Raw genomic sequence first — 20,347 nt, 5'->3', positions numbered from 1 at the left:
ACGAAGGGACCCTGGTTGCTCCCGCAACCTAATCTGTATCCTTCTTGCACTAACGGAATGATCTGCTGTTCTCTAATTGCATCACCCAAATTCAGCGCTTTAGTCTGAACACATGAACGGACACCGGGACTGGGCTGGCGCCCTGAACACGCATCTTGTGTGATACAGATCGCGAATGTTAGCTTGACGATGATGGCGCTGCAGAAGATGTATGGAAAGAGGCCATGGCGTCTCACTTTGTCTATCTATCTTCCTGCTTCATCGGCAACCTAATTTGTGGGCGTAGACGTTGTAGACCGCATTTCAAATCTCACATCCTTGCTGGACAACTCGATAGAACGTCCTTCTTCTTTTGCGCACGCGTACTCCTTCTCGCTCTCCCCAGACGCCGCGCCACGCTAAAAACGGACTCATTCAGCAACGATGGACGCCCGTCAGATGGCGCTCGAGAAAGTGCCACAGGCGATCCAGATCCGCTTCTCATTCCCGCCATACCCTGGAGCAGAACTCAAGACCATCGCCGTCGACCTGCCTGAGGGTGCATTGCTGCTGGATGCCATTCGCCAATGTCGCCTCGAGCATCATGTACCCGTGTACCTGGAACATTCGTTTCTTTCAACAGCACAGAGTCTTATTCAGGAAGCACGTAGGGCAGCAGTGGACCAGGAAATAAAGCGTGTCAACCAGGCCGTATTTGCGAAGGACGCATCTGAAGCAGACAGCACACAGCAGGGTCAGACGCGCAAGAATGATGCCGAGACGCAGCAGGAGGATTCTGTAGCAGAGCTGGAGCAGGACTTGGCGCTTCAACGAGCCATAATCGCGAACTATAGGAGCTACACCAGCCAGTTTTATACCCAGCCTGAAGAGGTATGTTTCCGGAGCGGTTGAATGAAGCTGACATGTCAATCCTGTCAATGATAGTCTATTAACTGGAGTAATCTCTATTCGATCTTTTGCTTAGAATCTTTTCCCAGAAGCCTATCATACACTCGTCCACTCACCCATTCCATCTCTCTTCGATGCCATTCTGGACCTTGAGCGCGAGTATGCAGGAGAAGTCGATGCGCTTCTGACCGCACGCGACAAAGAGATTAACGACATTCAAACAAAGTACGATGCTTAGCTGGTTGCAATTCTTCTCCACGATGCGGAATGCAACACCACTAATTCGTAAAGAATATCTCTACGCTAGGCACAACAACGCGCTATCCACCGATACACCTCAACGTAACCTGACTCATCTTATGACACGACATATCGAGGTAGGACCACACAGCTGCATAATCAGTGCCGCGAGAGATCATTATCTATCACTTGCAGCTGTGTTAACGACGGACCATTGGACCGTATAGAGAATGGAGGTTGCGCAAGCGATGTGGAATAGTCAGTTGGACGACCTTCAATCCGCACAAAGATCAAAATACCAAGAGTTCATCTTGGAGCTCTATGCTATCTACAAGCGACGTCAACTGCAACTCGATCACGGTGCGAGCAAGGATGATGCCAACGGTACTCTGTTACTGGACGGAAAGGATATGGTGGCAGAAGCTATGCGGACTATCGGCGCACGGCGATCCAACATTGAGGGCGCTTCCACAAACCAGGATATTGGAAATGCCGCCAGTGAAAATAATAAAAACCTGCCAGCAACGCCTCCACCTCAACCAGAGACAGTAGCAGCAAGCTCTCAGTTTCCACAAGAACCTAATTCAGCAGGCATAACTGCTCTAAATCCCGAGACAGCAGCATCTTCTGAGCCACCACCAAAACCACCGCGCAAGGAGGAAGATGTTGAGCTCAACCGGATGGTTCAGTCCATTCTGGAGATGGGATTCGATGTAGAACAGGCGAAGGGAGCTCTGCTAATCGCCAACCGTAATATGGTACGTCGATTGCCACAGGCATTGCTACGACTACGACTTTCTATGCATGAAACTGCAGCCTAACATATCAACGGATTGCACCATGCAAATAGGATCATGCGATCAACCTGCTCCTGGAGCAGCCAGAAAATATCCCACGCCTGGTGCTCGCGAAGCAAAAGGTTGAAGCTATGAAAGAGAGCGCCAGGAGACAGAACCGTGCACAATCATCGCCTCAGCAACCTCTGCCGTCATTAACAGGATCGAACAATGCCAACACAGCCCCAAATCCTGCGCCAGCGCAGGATCCGAGAGCGCAAGCTTTCGGTCGTCCGGTGGAAAGATCTTCCTCTGTATCGTCTCCACGACCCCTGATCGGAGGTTTGACCCAGGGAGTGGGAGGTTTCTTTCAGCAGCAGAGGAATGCGCTGCTGACCAACAACACAAATCCGTCGGTCAAGAAGTTTGGAGGCTGGCTCAATAAAGCGATTGAGAACCTTGGTCTAGACGACGACTTTGAGTAAGAAAGAACTATTGGAGCCTTGTAATTCCCTTGGCATCTGAAGGCTATTGAACACGTTTTTTCATCGCCCGTCGTTTTCATTCTCTTCTATTTCTACTTTCCTTTACATTGTAGCGACTCAGCTTCCAGGAACAGTGCAAATTCATACAACAGCCCTTACGCTCCTGCGCCACCTCCAGTGTCTAATCTTGATGAGTCCTTCACGGTGGTCCTTGGCAGCAGCCATTCTAAGGTTACGCATAACTTCCGTCTGATGGTATCTGACCCGGCGGAGGTCTTTCCGAGTAATCGTGTCAAGACAGAGCAGGATGCTGCGATCCATGCCCAAACCGCATCTTCGCTTTACGGACAAAATTTGACAGGCCTAGTCCAACTGGTGAACATTCGGGATTGGGCAAAATACAAAGGCGGACAGGCCTGTCATCAAGGTAAGGAAGAAGAAGCAGGATGACCACTAAGGATAGGAACGGGGATCCACGTCTTTTGTTTTATCCGAAACTAATCCAAAGACAAACACGTATCAATGTAGAATTCTTCAAAGCATGTCGGACCAGTACGGAGCTCCACTTTGATAGTATCGAAAAACAGCTTGAGGCCCTGGAAGACGAATTCCCCCTAGACGGATCCACGCTACGCGAGGGTGACTTTGTCCTCACACGGCACTCCAACCTTCCAATGATCCATGTCGTGTTCCACCTATTCTACGGTCAACTGCCACCTCAGCCCAGCAACTCGGACAGCCCTTCAGCTTCTACGCCCACCTCCGCACCTCACCAACCTCCCATGTTCAGCCAGTCGAACGATTTTTCCCCGAAACCAGACTTCTTGTCCGGGTTGCGGAATATCATCAGGACCGCCCATCGGTACGAGATCACGATGCTGTCGCTCCCATTTTTGATGATGCCCACGGCCTTTGAGCAGCAGCTCGTTGCGTCCTCGGCACCCGAAGCAGCGGGACCGTCGAGACATCATCGCCATAATTCACACTATGGCTCTCCTTCGCTTTCTGCGGTATCAACCTCATCTGGAGCATCTTCACCCTCAAGCTCCTCTGTGGCTTCGCTCTCAACGGCGGCTACTTCGAATAGCTCTTATGCCTATAGCGGCGGCGGCCACGGCGGCCCTGTGTACTATATCACAGATCAGACGCGCCGCGATCTGCAGCGCCGTTCAGAATCGCTGTTGAGGCACTTGAAATCCTTCCTGATGGACAATGCGAGAGAGGTCAAGCAGGTTGGAAACCAGGGCAGCGAAGCCGAAAAATTTAGAGCGTCTCAGGGTGGCGATGTCAAGGTGGTTCAATTCTTGCTGCCCAAGGGCACAAGTGACGAGATGTTCCGGGCGTTTAGAACTTTACTCATCAATATCTTTGGTGGGGCATAGGGAACCCGATCATGTAATATAAAGAATGCTTTCATGAAAAAAATATATGCAAATGTGCTTTATAGGAAATCGTTATGATAGACTCAATAAGGGATGATCTCGACGTAGTTTGCTATAGAAGACAGGAAAACATGAAAGTCGTGATTAGTCGCTGCACGCGTTATTTTCACTGCAATCACTTTTGTGCGATGTGCATACCTGGAAAGAGTCCAGTAGTACCAGTCTCGGTTTTGCCGTTCCACCAGTCGTCGCTGACAAACTATAGAAAAAGGAAAAGAGAGGAAGCACGCAGATAGTTAGTGAAAAACGCATCAAGATATGATTGTCCAAAGCTTAAAAACCGAGAATGGTAGGTAGACGCTCACGTACATCGATATCAACAATAGCCTCGCCTTCGACAAACGAGACTTCGTTGGGTTCTGTAGCTTGGTAGTCGTACAAGGCCGTAGCGGAGGGCTTCTTGCCCTTAGCTCCAGCGCCAGCAGCCTCGCGATGAACATCGTGGTGCTCAGAGGCAACATGCTGTTCGTGGACATTGTCATCATAGTCCTGGCCCTGCTGTTGATAGTGTTGCTCATGTCCGTGCGTTGTTTCGGCAGTCTTTGCACTGGGCGCAGTAGCATGTTCATGGGCGTGTTCAATGACTTCCACATAGTTGGCAGGGAACAAACCCGACCGAAGTCCATCCTCACTCTCACCGCTCCACCAGCCGACGTCCAGCTCTGTCACATTCCTAATGATCTCACCTTCAAACAACGACATCTCGTTCTCGTCGGCCTTCTCGTACGAAAATAGAACAATGGCTGAGACAGATCCCGCAGTAGCGAGCTCTGGATGGTCGGCCGACGCAAGCAAGGCATCGGCGCCCAGTGCGACAGACTGCGCAGTCGCCGCACTGACTTCTTCCTCCAGCTGTTTCGTGTGCTCCTGAACCTTTTCCCTCTCCTCTTCTTGCTGATGATGATGCTCCTCGACCTGTTTATGCACGAACTGATGCTGTGGCACCTCTTCTTCCTCCTGCCCCAGATTGAGATGTCTCTCTTCTTCCTCTTCCTCATGACGTCTGCGCGCTTCCTCTTCACGTTGATTCCGTTGACGTTCTTCCGATTCCTTGGCCTCACGCTCGCGCTTCTGCTGCTGCTCTTGCTGCTGCCGCCTCTGCTCCTCCTCCTTCCAGGACGTGGTCTGCTGCTGAATCGCGTTCTTTTCGCGAGCCATAGCCGCCTCACGCGCAGCCCGAGCTCCACCTCCAGCTTCCGCTAACTCTTGGTCCTCCTTCTCACGAGCAAATTGATCCTCCCGAACGCGATTGAATCCCTGGCTACGCGGCACCTCGCCCTGCGCTGGCATCCTCTCACGCTCCTGTTGTCTCTCTCGTTCCTCCTGCAGTCGCCTCTCTTCGGCGACCTTTGAAGCACCGGACGAGCTCTCGACCTGTCTCTCGCGCGCTTCACTGGCCGCAATCTCACGTTTGACCCTCTCCCTCTCTTCCTTTTCGCGTGCTTCCCGCTCCATTCGGATCTGATGTGCCTTGTTGACAGCAGGTTCCGGTTTGGGTTGAGCGTATGACGTCAATGAGCTCGGCGGTTGGACCTTGAAGGATGCTGTTGTAGACGCCGTAGAATAGGATGATCCGCCTCCAGAGACCTTCCAGGGTCTCTCGGATGCCGGTTTCGACGAGGGAGATGAGACCGTTTCAGAAGGCGTGGTTGAGGGGGAAGGCGCTGTTTGTACAGGAGGCCAGACGCGGCCTTGGGTCCTGGATGGGCTTGACAGCCCTGATCTTGACAGGGACGCTGCCGCTGCGGAGACGAACAATGGTTTCGTGCCACCAATGTTATACTAGAGAAGTCAGAAAAAAAATACTCATCTTCAGAATCCGCGGCAATAACATAGACCCCTCATTCATGTACTACTTTTTAACAAAAACTCTTATGGTACCTTAGGGGCAGATTCGGGTTTGGTAGGATTGCGCTGAAGAGTAGCAATGTCTGGGATCTCTGTCTTCTTGTAGGCAGACTGCAACGGTTGGATACGCTCCTGCTGATAGTTCTCCTGGTGGGTCGAGTACTTTGAGCCTGAGCCTTCCTGGACCCTCTTCATGATCTGTGCCGGGGTGACATCGGCCTCACAACGAGCATTGATCTGCAAATGGTAGCCCTAATAAAGCGATCATACACACGCGATTTCGTCATTTTATGTTTTAGTCCCTTTCCTTGTAACGGATTATGACGGGGCTTTTTCTCAGTGAGGATGCAAGCAAGTGCTTACCTTGAGGAACCGAGAGACATCTGCCAGATGAGAGTTGAAGAGTCCCTTCTTGGACTCGGGGACGCCGTCGCCACACTATATGGATCAACATCCAGAAGAACCTTCGGTTAAACAATCAGCCATTACAGCCCCAGTTTTCGTAGAAAAATGACGATGTCGTGTAACGGGGCCTTTCAATGTGCTCAGCCTCCTCCCCTTATCATGGGTTTTTTACTTAGAAACTTTGAAGGTATCACACAAACAGCCGCCAAGACAAAAAAAAAAAAAAAGATCATGATACACAGCCAAGTTGTTTCAGCGCAGCATTCCCAGCATCAACTTATCGAGCCTCCATATGCGATATAGCTTGAAAGAAAAGCTCTGAACAAAAGACAAAAAAAAAGAGTAAGAGAACAAAGTAGAAAAAACGGGCATGTGTACGTTACCCAGGCAATTAAGACGAACTTATTCAGTTGCGAATTAGGATCGGCAATCCTCACGAACGCATACTGAATCTTGCCGTCTACGAATTCATCCTGCAGCTCCTCAAGTCCACCGTTGCCTCTTTCGAGGACCGTGAGATCATTCGAGCCCTTGTCGTACCCGAATAGGGCCCAGTTGTCGCCGTTCTTGGGGTCTGACGGTCTGATAATGGCCTCGTATGCGTCCTTGAGATCGTGTCCGTGGCTCGCAAAGTTGACGTGAAGATTCATAGCGTGGGTAATATGTGTGTGTGTGTGTTTTGCTGTCGATTGTAGGTGTAAGTAACAGAAAGAATAGTGTAGGTCGGCTGAAAAGAAAAGGTGGGTAATGGAATAAACTTGCTTGAAGGAATAGATAGTAGAGAGAAGAGTGGAAAAGAGAGGTGCGAGCGATGGCTTTATTTAAGAATGGATGGTTCTTGGCTTCAGCCCACAAAAGATGTCATCATTGGGATACATTAACCTTATTTCGATCACAGTCAACGATTTCTTCATGATCTTTATTTAGGAAGACCATGGCAAAGTGTCTCCGGTCGCATCCTTCTTCTTTGCTGCTGCGTTCTTGCTTTTTCGCTCTCGTATTTTTGTCCCTCCTTCATGATCTCGCGTCTCATGCCTCAGTGTAGGTTGTTAGTCGTGTTGTTGTTGTCGTTTCTTTTTTTTCTTTTTTTTCATTTCTTTTTTTCTCATAAAGACATCGGTGTTGATCCCCGCTCTCTATCCCGTCCGCTCAGTATCACCGCATGCGTCGAATGCGAATGATGATAAGGTCTTGGTCTCTCTGGAATCCGGATGGCCCCTGTCGGCGCTGCCGATGGTAGATATCCGTTGTTGTTGATGTTGTTCAGTTGATGGGTATTATCTCCTACACTTGCGCTCTGACCTTGTCCCTCCACAATTCCGTTTCCACTATTGCTCGAATCAGCATAGAGATCACCCAAGGAATGCGACTTCTTGACCTTGGATCTAACCAAGTTTTCGCAGCGCTTCAAAATGTCCTTTGAAGAAAGATCTGTCGATGATTCCACGAGGTCCTGGTCGCTGAGGATGGAAGAAAGATCCATGGGTACCTTTTTTTTATCATCAAAAGAAAGTACGATTCATTAGTTAATTTTCAATTTTCAGTAAAAACGATTCTAAAGACGAGTAGACATTTCTTCCACCTTCGACTTACAACGCAGAACTCATCCTGATGTGCGAGTAGACCCATGACAGCCTCGATGGCGAGGAAGCTCTCATCCTTTGTTGGATCCTTGGATTTTGAATACAGAACATTTGGTGTGATCACCGTTGCCAGATTGTGAAGATCCATCTTGCTGCCCGTCTCCTCATCCACATGTGAAAAGGAGGCGACCCAACGAAGGAACAGACAGACCGCCTCCATGCTATCGCGATTAGGTTTGGGTAGTAGACAGCACGTCAAGTGCAGAATCGTCTTTCGAAGCGACTCTTCTTCCATTTCTATTCGATGAACAAGTTGGGTGTCAGAATTCTTTCGCTGTCCAATGCTTTGGAAAAACGAATAGAAAAAAAATAAGAGAAGGATGCAAGGCACGTACTCTGAGAGACAACAAAAAGTCGGTGCAACTTGAATGTCAAGAGTGGATCAGGTAGATCGCGCAGGAATTTCTTGAACAGCGCTGCCACCTGTACAGGATTATCATCACTCAAGTTCACAGATGAAGGATCCTTGTCAATCGCTTCGCTGAGTTCCTTGAGACGCCGAATATTCCCGTTCTTTCGGAACACGCCCTCCACCGACATATCTATATCATAAAACAAAGAAATACCAGAAAGGGGTTTAGCAACGCGAGATTAGAGAGAAAGATCGCAGAACATCTGTTCATCGTGTGTAAGAGCACATACCCATGTTGCGCATCGCAGAAATGCTATCATCCACAAAACTAGGGATTCGAATGCGTCCAGGACCTGCACCTAATGCAGAATCAACGCCGTTCCTCTCTACCAGGACTTCCAGTGGGACTCCAAATGTTCCTTCGACTATTGCAGATCAGACAACAGACAGTGAGTTAGTTACTGCAAAGGCCCATCCAAGTCGTTCAATAAGCAAACGTTGTGACCAAAGTGTATCTTACCTTTTGGTTTCTTCTTGTCGGTCTTGAGTCCCTTCACGAATCGGCCCCAAAGGGTCTGCTTGCGCTGTCCGATCAGGTCCAATAGTTCCTCCAGCGTAAAGTACTCGGAAACAATTGGCGCCAATGTCAAAACCGCCAGGTGTTTCACAATAAATAATTCTAATGCTGACAGCTCGCTTAAATATTGCCTCTTTGGATGGCGTGAGGCATTAGGGACTTCCAGGTGCTGGGATCCTTGTGCTGACCCATGACCTTGACGTAAGCGATGCAACGCTGTTGGTGACGCGTTGGTCGCGGTACTGATCCGAAGTCGCTCAGTCAGGTCCGAGAGTGTTGCCGGCGCATTTGGATTGGGACCCTCTATGCCCTCGTCCTCCTGTTGAAGATCTCCAGTGTCCGGCCGCTCATCGATAATCTCAATTTCGAGCGGCGCTGCTTCTGCCTCCGTAGTATTGCTCTGTACCAATGCTGCTGCTGCTGCTGCTGCTGCTGCATTGTCTGCCGAAACCAGTTCGTCCAGAACCAGACCAACAGGTTCAAGTTGTCTCCGCTGGCGCTCAATAACAGTCTGCCGCTTTGGAATCCGTGCAGAGTTGGATAGCTTCCGGTCCAGATGAGTAGATTTGACGCGCTTGATATCTCCGAGATGAATCGTTTCGTATTGCCGGTTATCGTCCGATGAATATGACTTTGATCGAGAATCCTTCCTCATCAAGCCTGGTGGCGAGAGAGGCGAGGCTGGAGCTGTGGCCAACTGACGTGTTCGTTGTTCGCTGCTAGGCTGGTCGTCGCCTGGATGGCAAAAATAGGTCAATTTCGTTTTTGTTTCTGCTAGTCCTTCTACTTTTCCATTGTCGACAGGTATCTGAAAGTGTTCAAGTACACTTACCCTTGAGATGAAGAAGATTCTCCAGACGGATGAGGGCTACGCGCAACAGGAAGGTATACTGCTCCAGTTTTGTCACATGTGAGAATCCCGTCTGCGACTCTGGTGTTTTGCACTGTTGACAGAGGACTAGTCCGGGGCCTATGTCGAATGAGGCGTCGTAGTATACTGATACCAGCGATTTCGTGCATTTTGAGCACTTCAAGCACTTTGGATGCCAACGATGGTGGTGATTAAGGGTGAAGCACTCGTCCTCGATGGTGACACGGCATGCCAGACACAAATCAGATGTAACCTCTGCGTCCATTGAATTCTCCCCTTGAAGATCATTCAAATACTTGTCGCGGTTGGCCAGCTCCATTAGTTTACTCAGGAACCGCGCGATCACTGCCGTCGAGTTGTATTGCCGTTCCTGTATTATAGTGGGTCATGGTAGTATAGTGGCAGTAATCCCATATCATGTTGTTGAAATCCGATTTGAATGTTGTAGTTCCATGCGTGGAGAGAGACAGGAACAATGGAAGCATGCAATTGATGTGATTAGTTGTACGCCCTTGAGCATCATCCATGTATAAATTAGAAATGCGTCTTTCTTTCTTTTTTTTTTTGCATACCAGCTTGAGTGCGCTTGTAAGAGCAATACGGATGAGGATTTTGAGGTAGTGGGCGAGTCCGGTAACCAACGAGAGCAACTCCTGCGTCATGCCCAGCCGTCGGACACCACTCTCCTGCGTGTGCGAAAGAAGTGAAAAGAAGTTCACGATCTTTTTACACAGCATCTTAGCCTCCCGTCCATGTGTCATGTCTAAAATGTTAACAAAATCGGTCGGGAAAAATATGGGTTAAAGCGAGTTAGTAATGGAGTAAGTGGAATCCAACGAACTGCTTCAGTGCGGCACATGTGTTTTTTTATAGCTCTTACCGCTATTATCGCCAACTTCCTTCATCTGAGCCTCGAGGTCGTCGATGGCACTAAACAAAATGTCGACGTGTAGGATGAATCGTCCTGCCATCTGTACTCCGTCATAGTAGGATCCGTTCGAGACGTGAAGCAGCATCTCAGAGATGCATCCAGCAGAAGATTCCTCAAAAGCCGAGAGAACCGTCCAGATCTGATACACCTTTTCTTCCATCTGCTGCTGTGCCAGCTTGAGTTCAGCGGGTGTTTTGGTCTCCGCGGCTGAGGCTGGTGCCTCCTCCGGTGGAAGAGAAGAATCTGATTCTGTGGTGCTGCTCTCCTGTTCATTTTTGAGTACGAGCGCCGTTTCTGAATTTGATGCGTCTACTGCCTCTGCTCCTGTTCCTGTTCCTGAATCCACAGACTGCGGTCCTGATTCAGCGTCGATCTTTGATTGGGGTAGATCCTCTTTCTGCGGCACGGACGCGAGTTTCACATTCCAGAACTATGCGATGCGACAAAAAAAAAAAAAAAGACCACAAATGGTTAGTCATTGTTAGCGACAATGCAATTAATTGATATGCTACACATTCGACCTCCTTCATGTAGATCCTTCTTGAGCAAAGCAAAGGAGATTTGTAAACAGCCGAGAATGAAAAATGAGAGGGGTCAACTGACCAAGGACTAATCAAACAAATAAAAAAACACATGGACCAGCACTAGTAGGACACCAAGGGCAACCTTTTTCCGACCAAAGCCCCCTGGTGAAAACACCTTTTCTTTTTTTATTGTCGGGTTGAGAAAGTAGTAACCAAACCGCATCGCAAATTAATTTGGAATAACCGTTTGAGACTCAATTGATACCTGCCGAGATGTAAAATAAAGAATACAGCACCTCTCTCCATAACAGAACCAGCGTCAATCGGATGCCTACCTTGTGAATCATATAACACTCTGGGTGCCAATGCTCGTCCTGGCTGTTGCGATTGATCTCGACAAACTGCTTCAAAATCGCTGTCCGGCATCCTGCACACTTAACAGCGTAGCAAAGTGAGTAATGATAGTGGCAGTACACCTTGCCATCGTGCTCGTAGTAAGAGTCCTGAGGACCAAAGACCGTTGGACACACCGAGCATGTAAAGTGCTCAATATGATATTTGTAGTCAAGCGCCGTGATGTAGGAGCCACGAAGAGCTCCTCCACAAGACTGGCACACAAGGTTGAGACGCCGGAAATAGTCGCGCTCACAGAGTGGATACTGCTTCCCATCGGGCTCCGTGATGGGGAAGAACTTGGAGGCGACAATCTGGCCACAGTCCTGCGATGAGTGATGAGATGAATATGTCGAGCGAGCCAAGTGAGTGAATGAATGGATGTGAATGAATGAACGTGAATGAATGAGCGAGTGAATGTGAACTCGGTAGTACATCATTCGTCGCCCTCTACTGCAGCTTGGGAAGGTAAATTGCCCTGATGCCTTACCATGCACTTGAAGCAATCCAGATGATAAGTGTTTCCCAACGCACGCACAAACGAGCCCTTCATCTGCAAGTCGCACTTGCCGCATTTCTGCACTGCAGGAGCCGACTCCGGAGTAGGCGTGGTTTGGACAGGTTGACTGTGGAGGTGAGTCTGATTGGTCTGTTGAGGAAAGGACTCTGATGCCATGTCTTTGGTAGATCTGTCCTGCGGTTGTGATAGTGATTGCTGTTGGTGAGGGGGATCCTGTGGCGGCTGATGAGACATGCCGGCTTGAGCTTCGCTCATGTCAACGACGGGAGCGAGTGTCGAGAACAGGCCAGGGTAGCCAATATGGTTGTCGAAGACAATGGGGAGGGAATAGTACAGGTATGAAGACCTGTAACAATGGTATCAATTGAAGCAATTGAGGAAGCAATCGAACCGATACAAGTGAACAGTTCGAGTAAGGGGCAGTGATATCAATTGAAGCAACTGAAGTGACTAAAGGAGCAATTGGATCGATACAACTGGGGGCAGAGGAAGAGAAAGAAAGGGAGAGAGTTGGATGTATGCGTGTATGTGTGTATGTATATGTATGTGTGCGTTAGTGCGCGTTTGCGTTATGTGAGGTGTGAATGTAAGTGGGGGTGCAAGTACAGTACGAAGTGCGAAATGTCAAGTGCAAAGAGGGTGTAAAAGGGTAGAGAGACAGAAGACGGCCAGCGTGTGCATATGTAATCCTTTCCGAGGATTAAGAAGTGAAGGTTGCGGAGGGGAAGAAGAGAATGAATGGATGAGATAAAACTGGATATGGACAAACGTACAAAGTGTACAAAAAGAAGATGAACGTGTAGACAAGAAATAATGAAGGAAGAAGGGAAAAGAGAGAGAGAAAAAGAGACAGGAGGATGGACAGTTATGAACGTAAAGACGACTACTGCAATAATAATAATGACAATAATAATAACAATAATAAATACAACGTGGGAGCAGAAGTATATGTGTGTACCAAGTGAGGAATTAAGGAACGCAGAGAATAAGGTAGAAAAGTGGAGAATGAAATGAGCTGGCTGTTGTCAAAGTAAACAGCCTCTGGAGAGACAACAACAACCACTCATGATGAACCTTACAATAGCACTTTAACTACGTACCACAGCCACTGCTACTGCTACTGCTACTGGCACCACTACTACTAGACTGCCACCGCAACTCCCATCGACTGTCTATGAGTCTATGTATCTATGGGTACTATGTATACATGACTAAAAAGAGTCTACCCTTCGATGCAATGGCCTTTTTGGTGCCTGAAAATGAAATTTTTCGTGCCTGAAAAACACGACCTCAAATAGCCTCCAGCCAAGACATTACAGGTACACCAATGATTGAACTCGTTGACTGATGGATAGGGTTACCCTGCTTACAAGGATGAATCACTGTTTTCCATGTAAAGGACCCACAGTGGACCACAGGAGGAACAAACATTACGTGAACCAATAACAAACAATAATAAACGCGATGGCGGGGGTGAAGTGCCTGTGGACGATCGCCTTGACAGTTGACATGCAAGCCAGGTCGAGTGCTCATCTGAGGAAACACGACATTGCTCATCGGTTGTTTTTTGTTTATATATATAAAAAAGGTTTTCCTTTATTGAAATGGGTCCTGGGTCCTCCATGAGGGTCCGAGAGATGAGAGGGAGGGGTTGTGTATGTGTGTATGTGGTGCCTGTGAGCGGATGTCTAAAGGCAAGAAAAGGGAGGGAACAAATAGACGCGCAGCAGCCCACAGGGTATCTCGCGTGGAAGACAGTGTTCAATCACATGGGGACGTATGCGCGTTCTCACTGCTTTCTGAACATTTCTCTTTTTTTTTTTCGCGTTCGTTCTAATGTTCTTATTTCTTGCCCCTTGTCCATCAATGGCGCATTCTGTCCTGGTCCTGCTCTTATTGCTTTTTTCGCTATCCTTCATATCGTCATTTGTTGTCTGTTGTGTTGCAATTGCATGCCCAGTGGCCTCTTATGAAAACAACTGAGCCTGCCTGCAAGCACAGGAATCAAGAACATGACATTTAAACACGTCAAAAAAAGGTTGCAAGTACAATAGCACATATACCATTTACTCGCTGTTGACCATTGCCATTGACCGTTTTGAGCATTTTTTGCAGAATGGTCGCACCTAGATGCTACGTCCCACAGAGATGCACCATATCTCTTCGTGAATATCTTTTTCATCCCATCTCCAAAATCCGCAAACGAAGAAATGTATGCCATCACCACTATCGAAGAGAGATCCAATGCCAAAGAAGACCATCAATACACATCCTCCCCAATGGCATCAATGACCATAATAATGATTGATCGCTTGATAATATACTCCTCAGAACAGTGGCGGTAACGATCCTTGGTTTTATTTATTAGTACTCATTTGCTGCAAACTTGTCGACGTCGTAAAATGAAGTCAGTACTGTACGGTCCGCGAATTTGCGTCCCGACAGAGCCCGAAGAGCCGCCGTGGCCTCATCCACATTGCTGTATTTGACAAAGATCTTGCCGACTCCCGTTGCAGCCTGACCAGCGACAGGTCGAGGGATCTTGACCTCCAAAACCTGACCAAACTTTCCACATTCCTCGCGGATATCATCCAAAATATCTATATCACGCAGAGAACAAAAGAGGAGCCGAGGCAATGACTAGTTAATATCCCTAACAAATACAACCAACACGCAAGAACAATATGACTAGACAAAAGAAAAAAGAAAAATGTCGACTCTACCTTCGTATTCCTGGTCATCCTCAAGTTCTTCAGCCGTCACCATGTTGAGCAGCTGCAGGACGGTGGTCGGCAGAACTTCTGTCGCCCCAGTGCCTGGGAGCATCAGGTTAGGATGTAATGCGATCGCGTTGGCGCCTCCAGCAGGGTTCTGGTTCCTGGATGATCCGACACTAGCGCGCTGTACAACCAGCTTCTTCTCGCCAAGCATCATGTTATTAAGTCCTTGGCATGCAATGTCCGTAAGATTGGGGTCAAGGTACTCGCAAAATGCGAATCCCTATTAAGTGGAAAAAGACAGCGGTGTTAGAAACGTTGATATAGGTTTGATAGGAGCAAATGTCATGTAAACAAGGAAGACAATAACGCGCTGTACAAGGCATACCTTGGATGCGCCAACATTATTCTCCTTAACCAGGTTGAATGCCTTCAGCTCGCCAAATGCAGTCAGCAGTTCGATAACCTGTTCATCGTTCAAATACAGTGGAAGACCTCCAATAAAGATCTTGTTCTCGCTGTCAGGTACGTTTGTTGAGATAACTCCTGGGACGTGAATCTGAGGGACCTCATGATTTGCTCCCTCTGGTGGCTGGTAATCCTTAGGGCGGCGAATCTTGAGTGTCTGGCCCTGGAATACAATTCCATCAAATGCCATAGCAGCCGTCGCCTCCTCGGGTGTTCGGAACTAAAGAAAATTAAAAAATGAAAAAAGCCATGTAATACATGTTAATTCAATGCAGTTCCCATAGAATCCAGAACTCCATTCCAAATTGGTCGTAACAGTGTCCAATGTACCTCGACAAATGCATAGTTTTTCTCGTAATTGATATGAACGGATACAACAGGCGCTCCAGCTCCCGTTGTAAGGTTCATGCTCATCATCGTCTGGTTGAAAAAGTTGGCCAACGAGTCCTAGTTTCATGAAAATACAACGAAAAGAGTGTCACGAAGTCAGTTACGCTTAAAAATCGACGCGCGCAAAATCAAGCAAGAGCGAAGTCTATAACCGCATACCTCGTTAATTCCCATTGGGAGGTTGCCGCAGTACAGTCTTCGCTGCTGTCTAGCGAGAGTATGATCGACTCCATTTGCGCCTCCTGGTCCGTTATTATTGCGGAATCCAAAGCCCATGTTGCCGTATGGTCCGCCCATTCCGCCAGGCGCTCCCATAGGTGGATAGTTCATTCGAAGTGGGCGAGGCGGCAGCTCGTGCACCAATTGTGCTGCACGCTCCGGATCCATTCCTTGAAGGATTTCTGACCTCAGCACTGCAGGCTGTCCGGGGGGTGGGAAAATACCTAGTTATGAATAAGAAAAAAGAAACATCGTGATGAGTAATCATCCCTATTCCTGTTCCATGCCTGAAAAAAAAATGCTCTGAATGCCTGTCCTCGCTCACCTAATGCCTTGACTTCCTGAACAGTCTTATCCTCGTATCCTGGTGGTGGCACGTCCCAATTCTTTAGCTTGCGCATTCTCTTGTTAATGGGGAGGATGTTGTGCTCGTCCAGCATAGGCGACATTTCGCGAGCCGGGCTCCTGCTTCTGCTCGATCTACGGCCGTACCTGCTATCGCGGTGCCGCTCATCTCGTCCTGAGCGACCATCACGACCACGGTCGTGTTCTCTGCGATCTCTCTCATAGCGTTCATATTCGCGGTCTCTGTCCCTGCGGTCCCTATCGCCACGGTCGCGTTCACGGTCGCGGTCGCGATCACCTCTGTCACGCTCACTGCGCCTGTCACGATCGGTACGCTCGCGGTCCTCGCGGCTTCGGTCACCTCTTTCTCCTCGCTCACTACGATGTCGGTCCTTGTCGCTTCTCTCGCTACGGTCACGATCACTACGGTCATGTCGAGAGCTGGAGGAACGATGTCTGTCTCTGTCCCGTTCCCTTTCTCTGTCTCTGTCGCTTCCTTCTCCTCTGTGGCGACTGCTTCGACGATCCGTTCCATCATGACCCTCATAGTCGCCTAGAGTCGAGACAACGCAAAAGGTGATCAGCTATGCGCACAGTCAAGAGTAGCCAGTCCAATCGCTCCAGACTTGAAAAGACAGTTGACTTACGCTTTGCAGAGCCGCCCATCGGATTGGAAAGCTCTTCCGTGAGCTCTGAAAGGAAAGAGTTGGCTAACTCTGACGCTCGACCAGACAGTGGCTCGCTCTTGGAGTGATGTGATTGGTCTATAACATAGAGACCAATTGGGCTGAAGTTAGTACCAGAAGTCGCTTCATCGGTCTAAGGTGGCTCGATTATCGACGCGAAAACGATGCATCGCTTGCATCGAACATTATTGAGGAGTTGCATTACCCATGCCGGCGTAAGGGGATGTGATGGAGGAAGGATGGAAGCGGTACCAAGGCCTTTGCTTGGTCCCATCGTTTTGTTGTTCGAGAACCGCTGAGAAAATTTAGTGGCTTTGTCCGTGGATGCAGCATTGAAATGTTGCTGTCGCAAAATGTATGTGGAGAACTGAAGTACGATATGCACCACATGAGCGCACCATGGGTATCTTCCCACAATATTTTATTAGACCGACTATGCCTTTGTCCTGATGAACTTTAGAATAAGCAGCTTTTCTCTGCCGGCAAGTCTAGTTTTGACCACCTAAGCAAGTAAATAATCAAACAGATGTGAGAAATCGTTTTTGCCGAGAGAACTACAAAAAAAAAAATGTACAGAGCCAGCGAGTACTCACGCTAGAGTCGAAGCCGTCTTGTTTCATGATCTCTCGAATTTCGTCCGGTTTGTTTTCATTGACCACGACCAAATAGAACGCGCCTTTTGATGAGAGTAGGCGCTAATTGTAAGAATAGACCAATGTTAAAGTTAATAGTGGGTGTCTTCAGCAGCTCTACCCCGAAGCGTGGAGACCGAGAAGGACACATCCCGATCTAATTACCTTGACGTATGGCAAAAACTCGTCAATGACCTCGCGTCCATCGATCCCCCCAGCCCATGATGCCTCCACTGAATGTGATCCGACTTCCTCAGAAGGCGTAAGAACGTAGGGCGGGTTAAAGTACATCAGATCGATCTGTCCTTCCAGTCTTGGTAGCAGGCCATCCGTGAGATGGGTCTCGATAACATCTACAGAAAGCTGCAGCAGAAATAAATGTTGGCATAGCGTCCACAGCCGTTGCTTTGGATAATAAAGCGCTTCGAGAAGTGACTGTACCTGGTTCTGCTTGGCTGTTCCTTTCGTTGCTCTTGCGGCCCTTGGATTGATGTCTGTACAATACTTCACTGTTGCCAAGAGATGTTAGTCCCCGCATAGAGATCAACATTTGACAATCGATTAGGCCAAGAACGCTTACTTACAGCAACTGGACTCGCCAAGGATCTTGCCTACAAATGCCGTAACACAACCGGATCCAGATCTGTCGATAATGGAAGAGGTTCTCGTCAGCATAGTCGACACACACTGGCCCTGGATACGCGGAAGATCGGTGAAACATACCCGATCTCCAATGAAATTGTTGGGTCAAGATCCTTCAAGAAAGGCGCCTCATCCTCGAACGCATCCAAGAAAAGAAAAGTATCCTCTAGAAAAGTATGGCGGATAGAATTAGCCGACATCCTGTTATCATTCTTGCAGTCGACATAAAGCAGCGATGGTGCATAGTCCATACCCGCTGGCTCGTAAATATATTCATAGTCCTGTCTTTTGAGATGCGAAAGATCCGGAGTGGGCAGCATGGTGGAGGCTGAAGCTGATGTCTGACAACTGATTCAAGGATGGAAATGGGGCGATGCGCCTTTTGATCAAAGACTTGTCTGCCGCTTTCGGTAAGTGCTTTTTATTGTGAGGCAGGTTAATAAATATTTACGCGATGGGAAGTGCGCAAGTGCCCTCAATCTGCACAGCTTCCAGCTCAGCAGGGTTGAGATCCAACAGGCGGAGAATAGTCGGAGCAATCTGGGTGGTCTTGACAGGCGATGTGTTAACCTGCTTCCTCAAGTAGGGGGAGGAAATCAACAGGGCAACATGGACGTCATCCTCGTTGAATCCACCGTGCTCAGCAATCTTCTTCTTGGACAGCGAGAACAAGGTGCCGGGCTCGGACTGGAAGATGATATCGGGCACACGAGGATCTGTAGCGGGATCACCCAGGCCAGCGAGGCGAATACCCTCACCGGCCCAGAGGGCAGTCAAGTGAACCTGATCGGCGTTCTTGTAGGCGTTCGAGGCTGCCTTGAATGTGTCGGCACTGTCCTTAAGCCAAAAGATACCAGCATCGTCGGTGATCTGATGAGCGATATCAACACCCAAAACAGTGGGTAGGCTGCTAGGATCGACGCGCTTTAGCTTTCTAGCATCAATGGGCGACTGTCCGTGCTTGGCAGAGACAATAATGACAGTATTCTGGTAGATCTTGGCAGCCTTAAGAGAAGCAACAATTTTACCGAGCGCAGCGTCCGTGTGCTGAAAGGCGGCATTCAACTGAGCAGATGGGGTACCAAAGGCCTTTTGGTTGGTATTGATGGCCTGGAAAGTGCATCCCATGATAGAGGGAATACCGATCCGCTTGGTGCCTGTGGCGTCCTTGCCCTGGATCCAATTCACGACGGCGTTGACGTGGAGATCGTCATAGGCAGCAGTAGCGTTGGAGGCAACCGAAGAATTTTCAGGCGAATAATAATCCGTAAGGCCATTGCCAGAAGGTCCACGAACAATATCGTAGGCGCCGGTGTGCTTGTCAGACCAGGCTGTGATGTGGCCATGCTTGCGGGCGATTTCAAAAATATTATTAACACGGACGTACTGGTGAGGCCAAACAGGCTCGCACTTGCCGTTAGTTAGGCGGAGAGGAAGTGCCTGGACATTTATGCCGCCACCGCCGTTGATCTTGGTATCATCGATGTCTATAGTCTCGTCGTAGAGCACTTCTGTTCCGATGGGGCCAAAACAATTGGAGCCTGGAGGATACAGAGAGCGATCGTACGAGTCGTCGTACCAGACACCGGTGGTTGCAGGACTGCCCCCGGTAAGTTGGGCAAGGAGACCTGGGAACGAGTCCGAGGGTTTGGAAGCTTGCGCGTTGGAGAACTGAATGCCAGTGTTAACGAGGCCAGCAAGGTTCGACTTGGGATTAGAGGCAACAAATCCGGCAAGGTCCTTCTGGCGGAGACCATCGATGGAGAGCATGAGGACATGCTTGACTTTACTGTGAGATTGGTGCCTAGGCTTAGCCTCGGAGACAGATGTGAGGGCAAGCACACCCAACAAGAGCGCGATAGAGGAGGAGATGGAGATGGGTTTCATTTTGGCTGTCGAGAGTGCTATGGGATGGTGGTGATACGGACGTGGGATAGGTGCGTGGTATTGGGATCGAATGCGATGGGGGATAAACATAACCACAACAGAATGATCCATACTTATACGGTTGTTATCCCCGGAGCGAGGAATTTTTCATAAATGAGAAATTCTCTAAAATGGGCCGGTGCTGCAGCATTGCTTGGGGTGAGGAAAGTTGGACATAATGGAGGGTTTATTCGGTTTAAAAACAACTCTATTAACACCGGATCTTGACTAAGTGGACGTGTATCGCGCAACAGGTCACGTTGGAGTTAGGTTAGACTAGCTATGCGACATGGGTTATGAAACTAGTTGGTAGGGGACGCGGCTTTGCCGTGCATGGAAGGTATTTAGGGCTTCAAGGCCTTTGCGTCGTGCTCATGTGGATTTATGTTAATCTAAAATGGGCCAGCTTACCCCCCAAATCCTTATT

The 20,347-nt window shown here is 48.8% G+C and overlaps 7 protein-coding genes across 7 annotated transcripts; 2 read left to right on the top strand and 5 right to left on the bottom strand.

Moving 5' to 3' along the window:
- The first annotated feature begins 32 nt into the window (after window positions 1–32).
- BC939DRAFT_451068 (uncharacterized protein) lies at window positions 33–3,800 on the top strand. Its single transcript, XM_051555608.1, has 7 exons — window positions 33–870; window positions 965–1,113; window positions 1,196–1,265; window positions 1,356–1,886; window positions 1,979–2,385; window positions 2,503–2,816; window positions 2,918–3,800. The coding sequence occupies exons 1-7, from the start codon at window positions 424–426 to the stop codon at window positions 3,769–3,771; spliced, it is 2,772 nt and encodes a 923-aa protein (XP_051412427.1). The 5' UTR covers window positions 33–423; the 3' UTR covers window positions 3,772–3,800.
- On the bottom strand, window positions 3,801–6,875 carry BC939DRAFT_451062 (uncharacterized protein). Its single transcript, XM_051555607.1, has 6 exons — window positions 6,468–6,875; window positions 6,043–6,117; window positions 5,713–5,931; window positions 4,141–5,613; window positions 3,970–4,030; window positions 3,801–3,883 (listed from the first exon to the last, which is right to left on the bottom strand). The coding sequence occupies exons 1-6, from the start codon at window positions 6,732–6,734 to the stop codon at window positions 3,855–3,857; spliced, it is 2,124 nt and encodes a 707-aa protein (XP_051412426.1). The 5' UTR covers window positions 6,735–6,875; the 3' UTR covers window positions 3,801–3,854.
- Window positions 6,876–7,189: 314 nt separating this feature from the next.
- Window positions 7,190–12,129, bottom strand: BC939DRAFT_503038 (uncharacterized protein; the record flags this gene model as incomplete). The annotated part of the gene is made up of 10 exons (XM_051560356.1): window positions 7,190–7,573; window positions 7,678–7,964; window positions 8,063–8,269; window positions 8,370–8,504; window positions 8,600–9,391; window positions 9,489–9,897; window positions 10,100–10,290; window positions 10,408–10,888; window positions 11,318–11,701; window positions 11,866–12,129. 10 exons carry the CDS (start codon window positions 12,127–12,129, stop codon window positions 7,190–7,192), a joined length of 3,534 nt encoding a protein of 1,177 aa, XP_051412425.1.
- Window positions 12,130–14,206: 2,077 nt separating this feature from the next.
- BC939DRAFT_423676 (uncharacterized protein) lies at window positions 14,207–16,327 on the bottom strand. The gene is made up of 6 exons (XM_051553129.1): window positions 16,015–16,327; window positions 15,630–15,913; window positions 15,411–15,527; window positions 15,001–15,300; window positions 14,619–14,895; window positions 14,207–14,495 (listed from the first exon to the last, which is right to left on the bottom strand). The coding sequence occupies exons 1-6, from the start codon at window positions 16,136–16,138 to the stop codon at window positions 14,260–14,262; spliced, it is 1,338 nt and encodes a 445-aa protein (XP_051412424.1). The 5' UTR covers window positions 16,139–16,327; the 3' UTR covers window positions 14,207–14,259.
- Window position 16,328: 1 nt separating this feature from the next.
- On the top strand, window positions 16,329–17,052 carry BC939DRAFT_451052 (uncharacterized protein). Its single transcript, XM_051555606.1, has 3 exons — window positions 16,329–16,587; window positions 16,682–16,798; window positions 16,926–17,052. The coding sequence occupies exons 1-2, from the start codon at window positions 16,418–16,420 to the stop codon at window positions 16,728–16,730; spliced, it is 219 nt and encodes a 72-aa protein (XP_051412423.1). The 5' UTR covers window positions 16,329–16,417; the 3' UTR covers window positions 16,731–16,798; window positions 16,926–17,052.
- On the bottom strand, window positions 17,053–18,556 carry BC939DRAFT_451050 (S-adenosyl-L-methionine-dependent methyltransferase). The gene is made up of 7 exons (XM_051555605.1): window positions 18,248–18,556; window positions 18,076–18,160; window positions 17,937–17,995; window positions 17,794–17,861; window positions 17,518–17,715; window positions 17,314–17,415; window positions 17,053–17,222 (listed from the first exon to the last, which is right to left on the bottom strand). Exons 1-7 carry the CDS (start codon window positions 18,312–18,314, stop codon window positions 17,154–17,156), a joined length of 648 nt encoding a protein of 215 aa, XP_051412422.1. The 5' UTR covers window positions 18,315–18,556; the 3' UTR covers window positions 17,053–17,153.
- On the bottom strand, window positions 18,442–19,881 carry BC939DRAFT_397005 (type I phosphodiesterase/nucleotide pyrophosphatase; the record flags this gene model as incomplete). Its single annotated transcript, XM_051552327.1, has 1 exon — window positions 18,442–19,881. One exon carries the CDS (start codon window positions 19,879–19,881, stop codon window positions 18,442–18,444), a length of 1,440 nt encoding a protein of 479 aa, XP_051412421.1.
- Window positions 19,882–20,347: the final 466 nt, after the last annotated feature.

This window comes from Gamsiella multidivaricata, assembly GCF_025024155.1.
Source record: "Gamsiella multidivaricata strain RSA 2152 chromosome Unknown BC939scaffold_31, whole genome shotgun sequence".
Classification (NCBI taxonomy): domain Eukaryota; kingdom Fungi; phylum Mortierellomycota; class Mortierellomycetes; order Mortierellales; family Mortierellaceae; genus Gamsiella; species Gamsiella multidivaricata.
The sequence above is the reverse complement of the archived record's forward strand: the minus strand, read 5'-3'. Positions and strand labels throughout refer to the sequence as shown.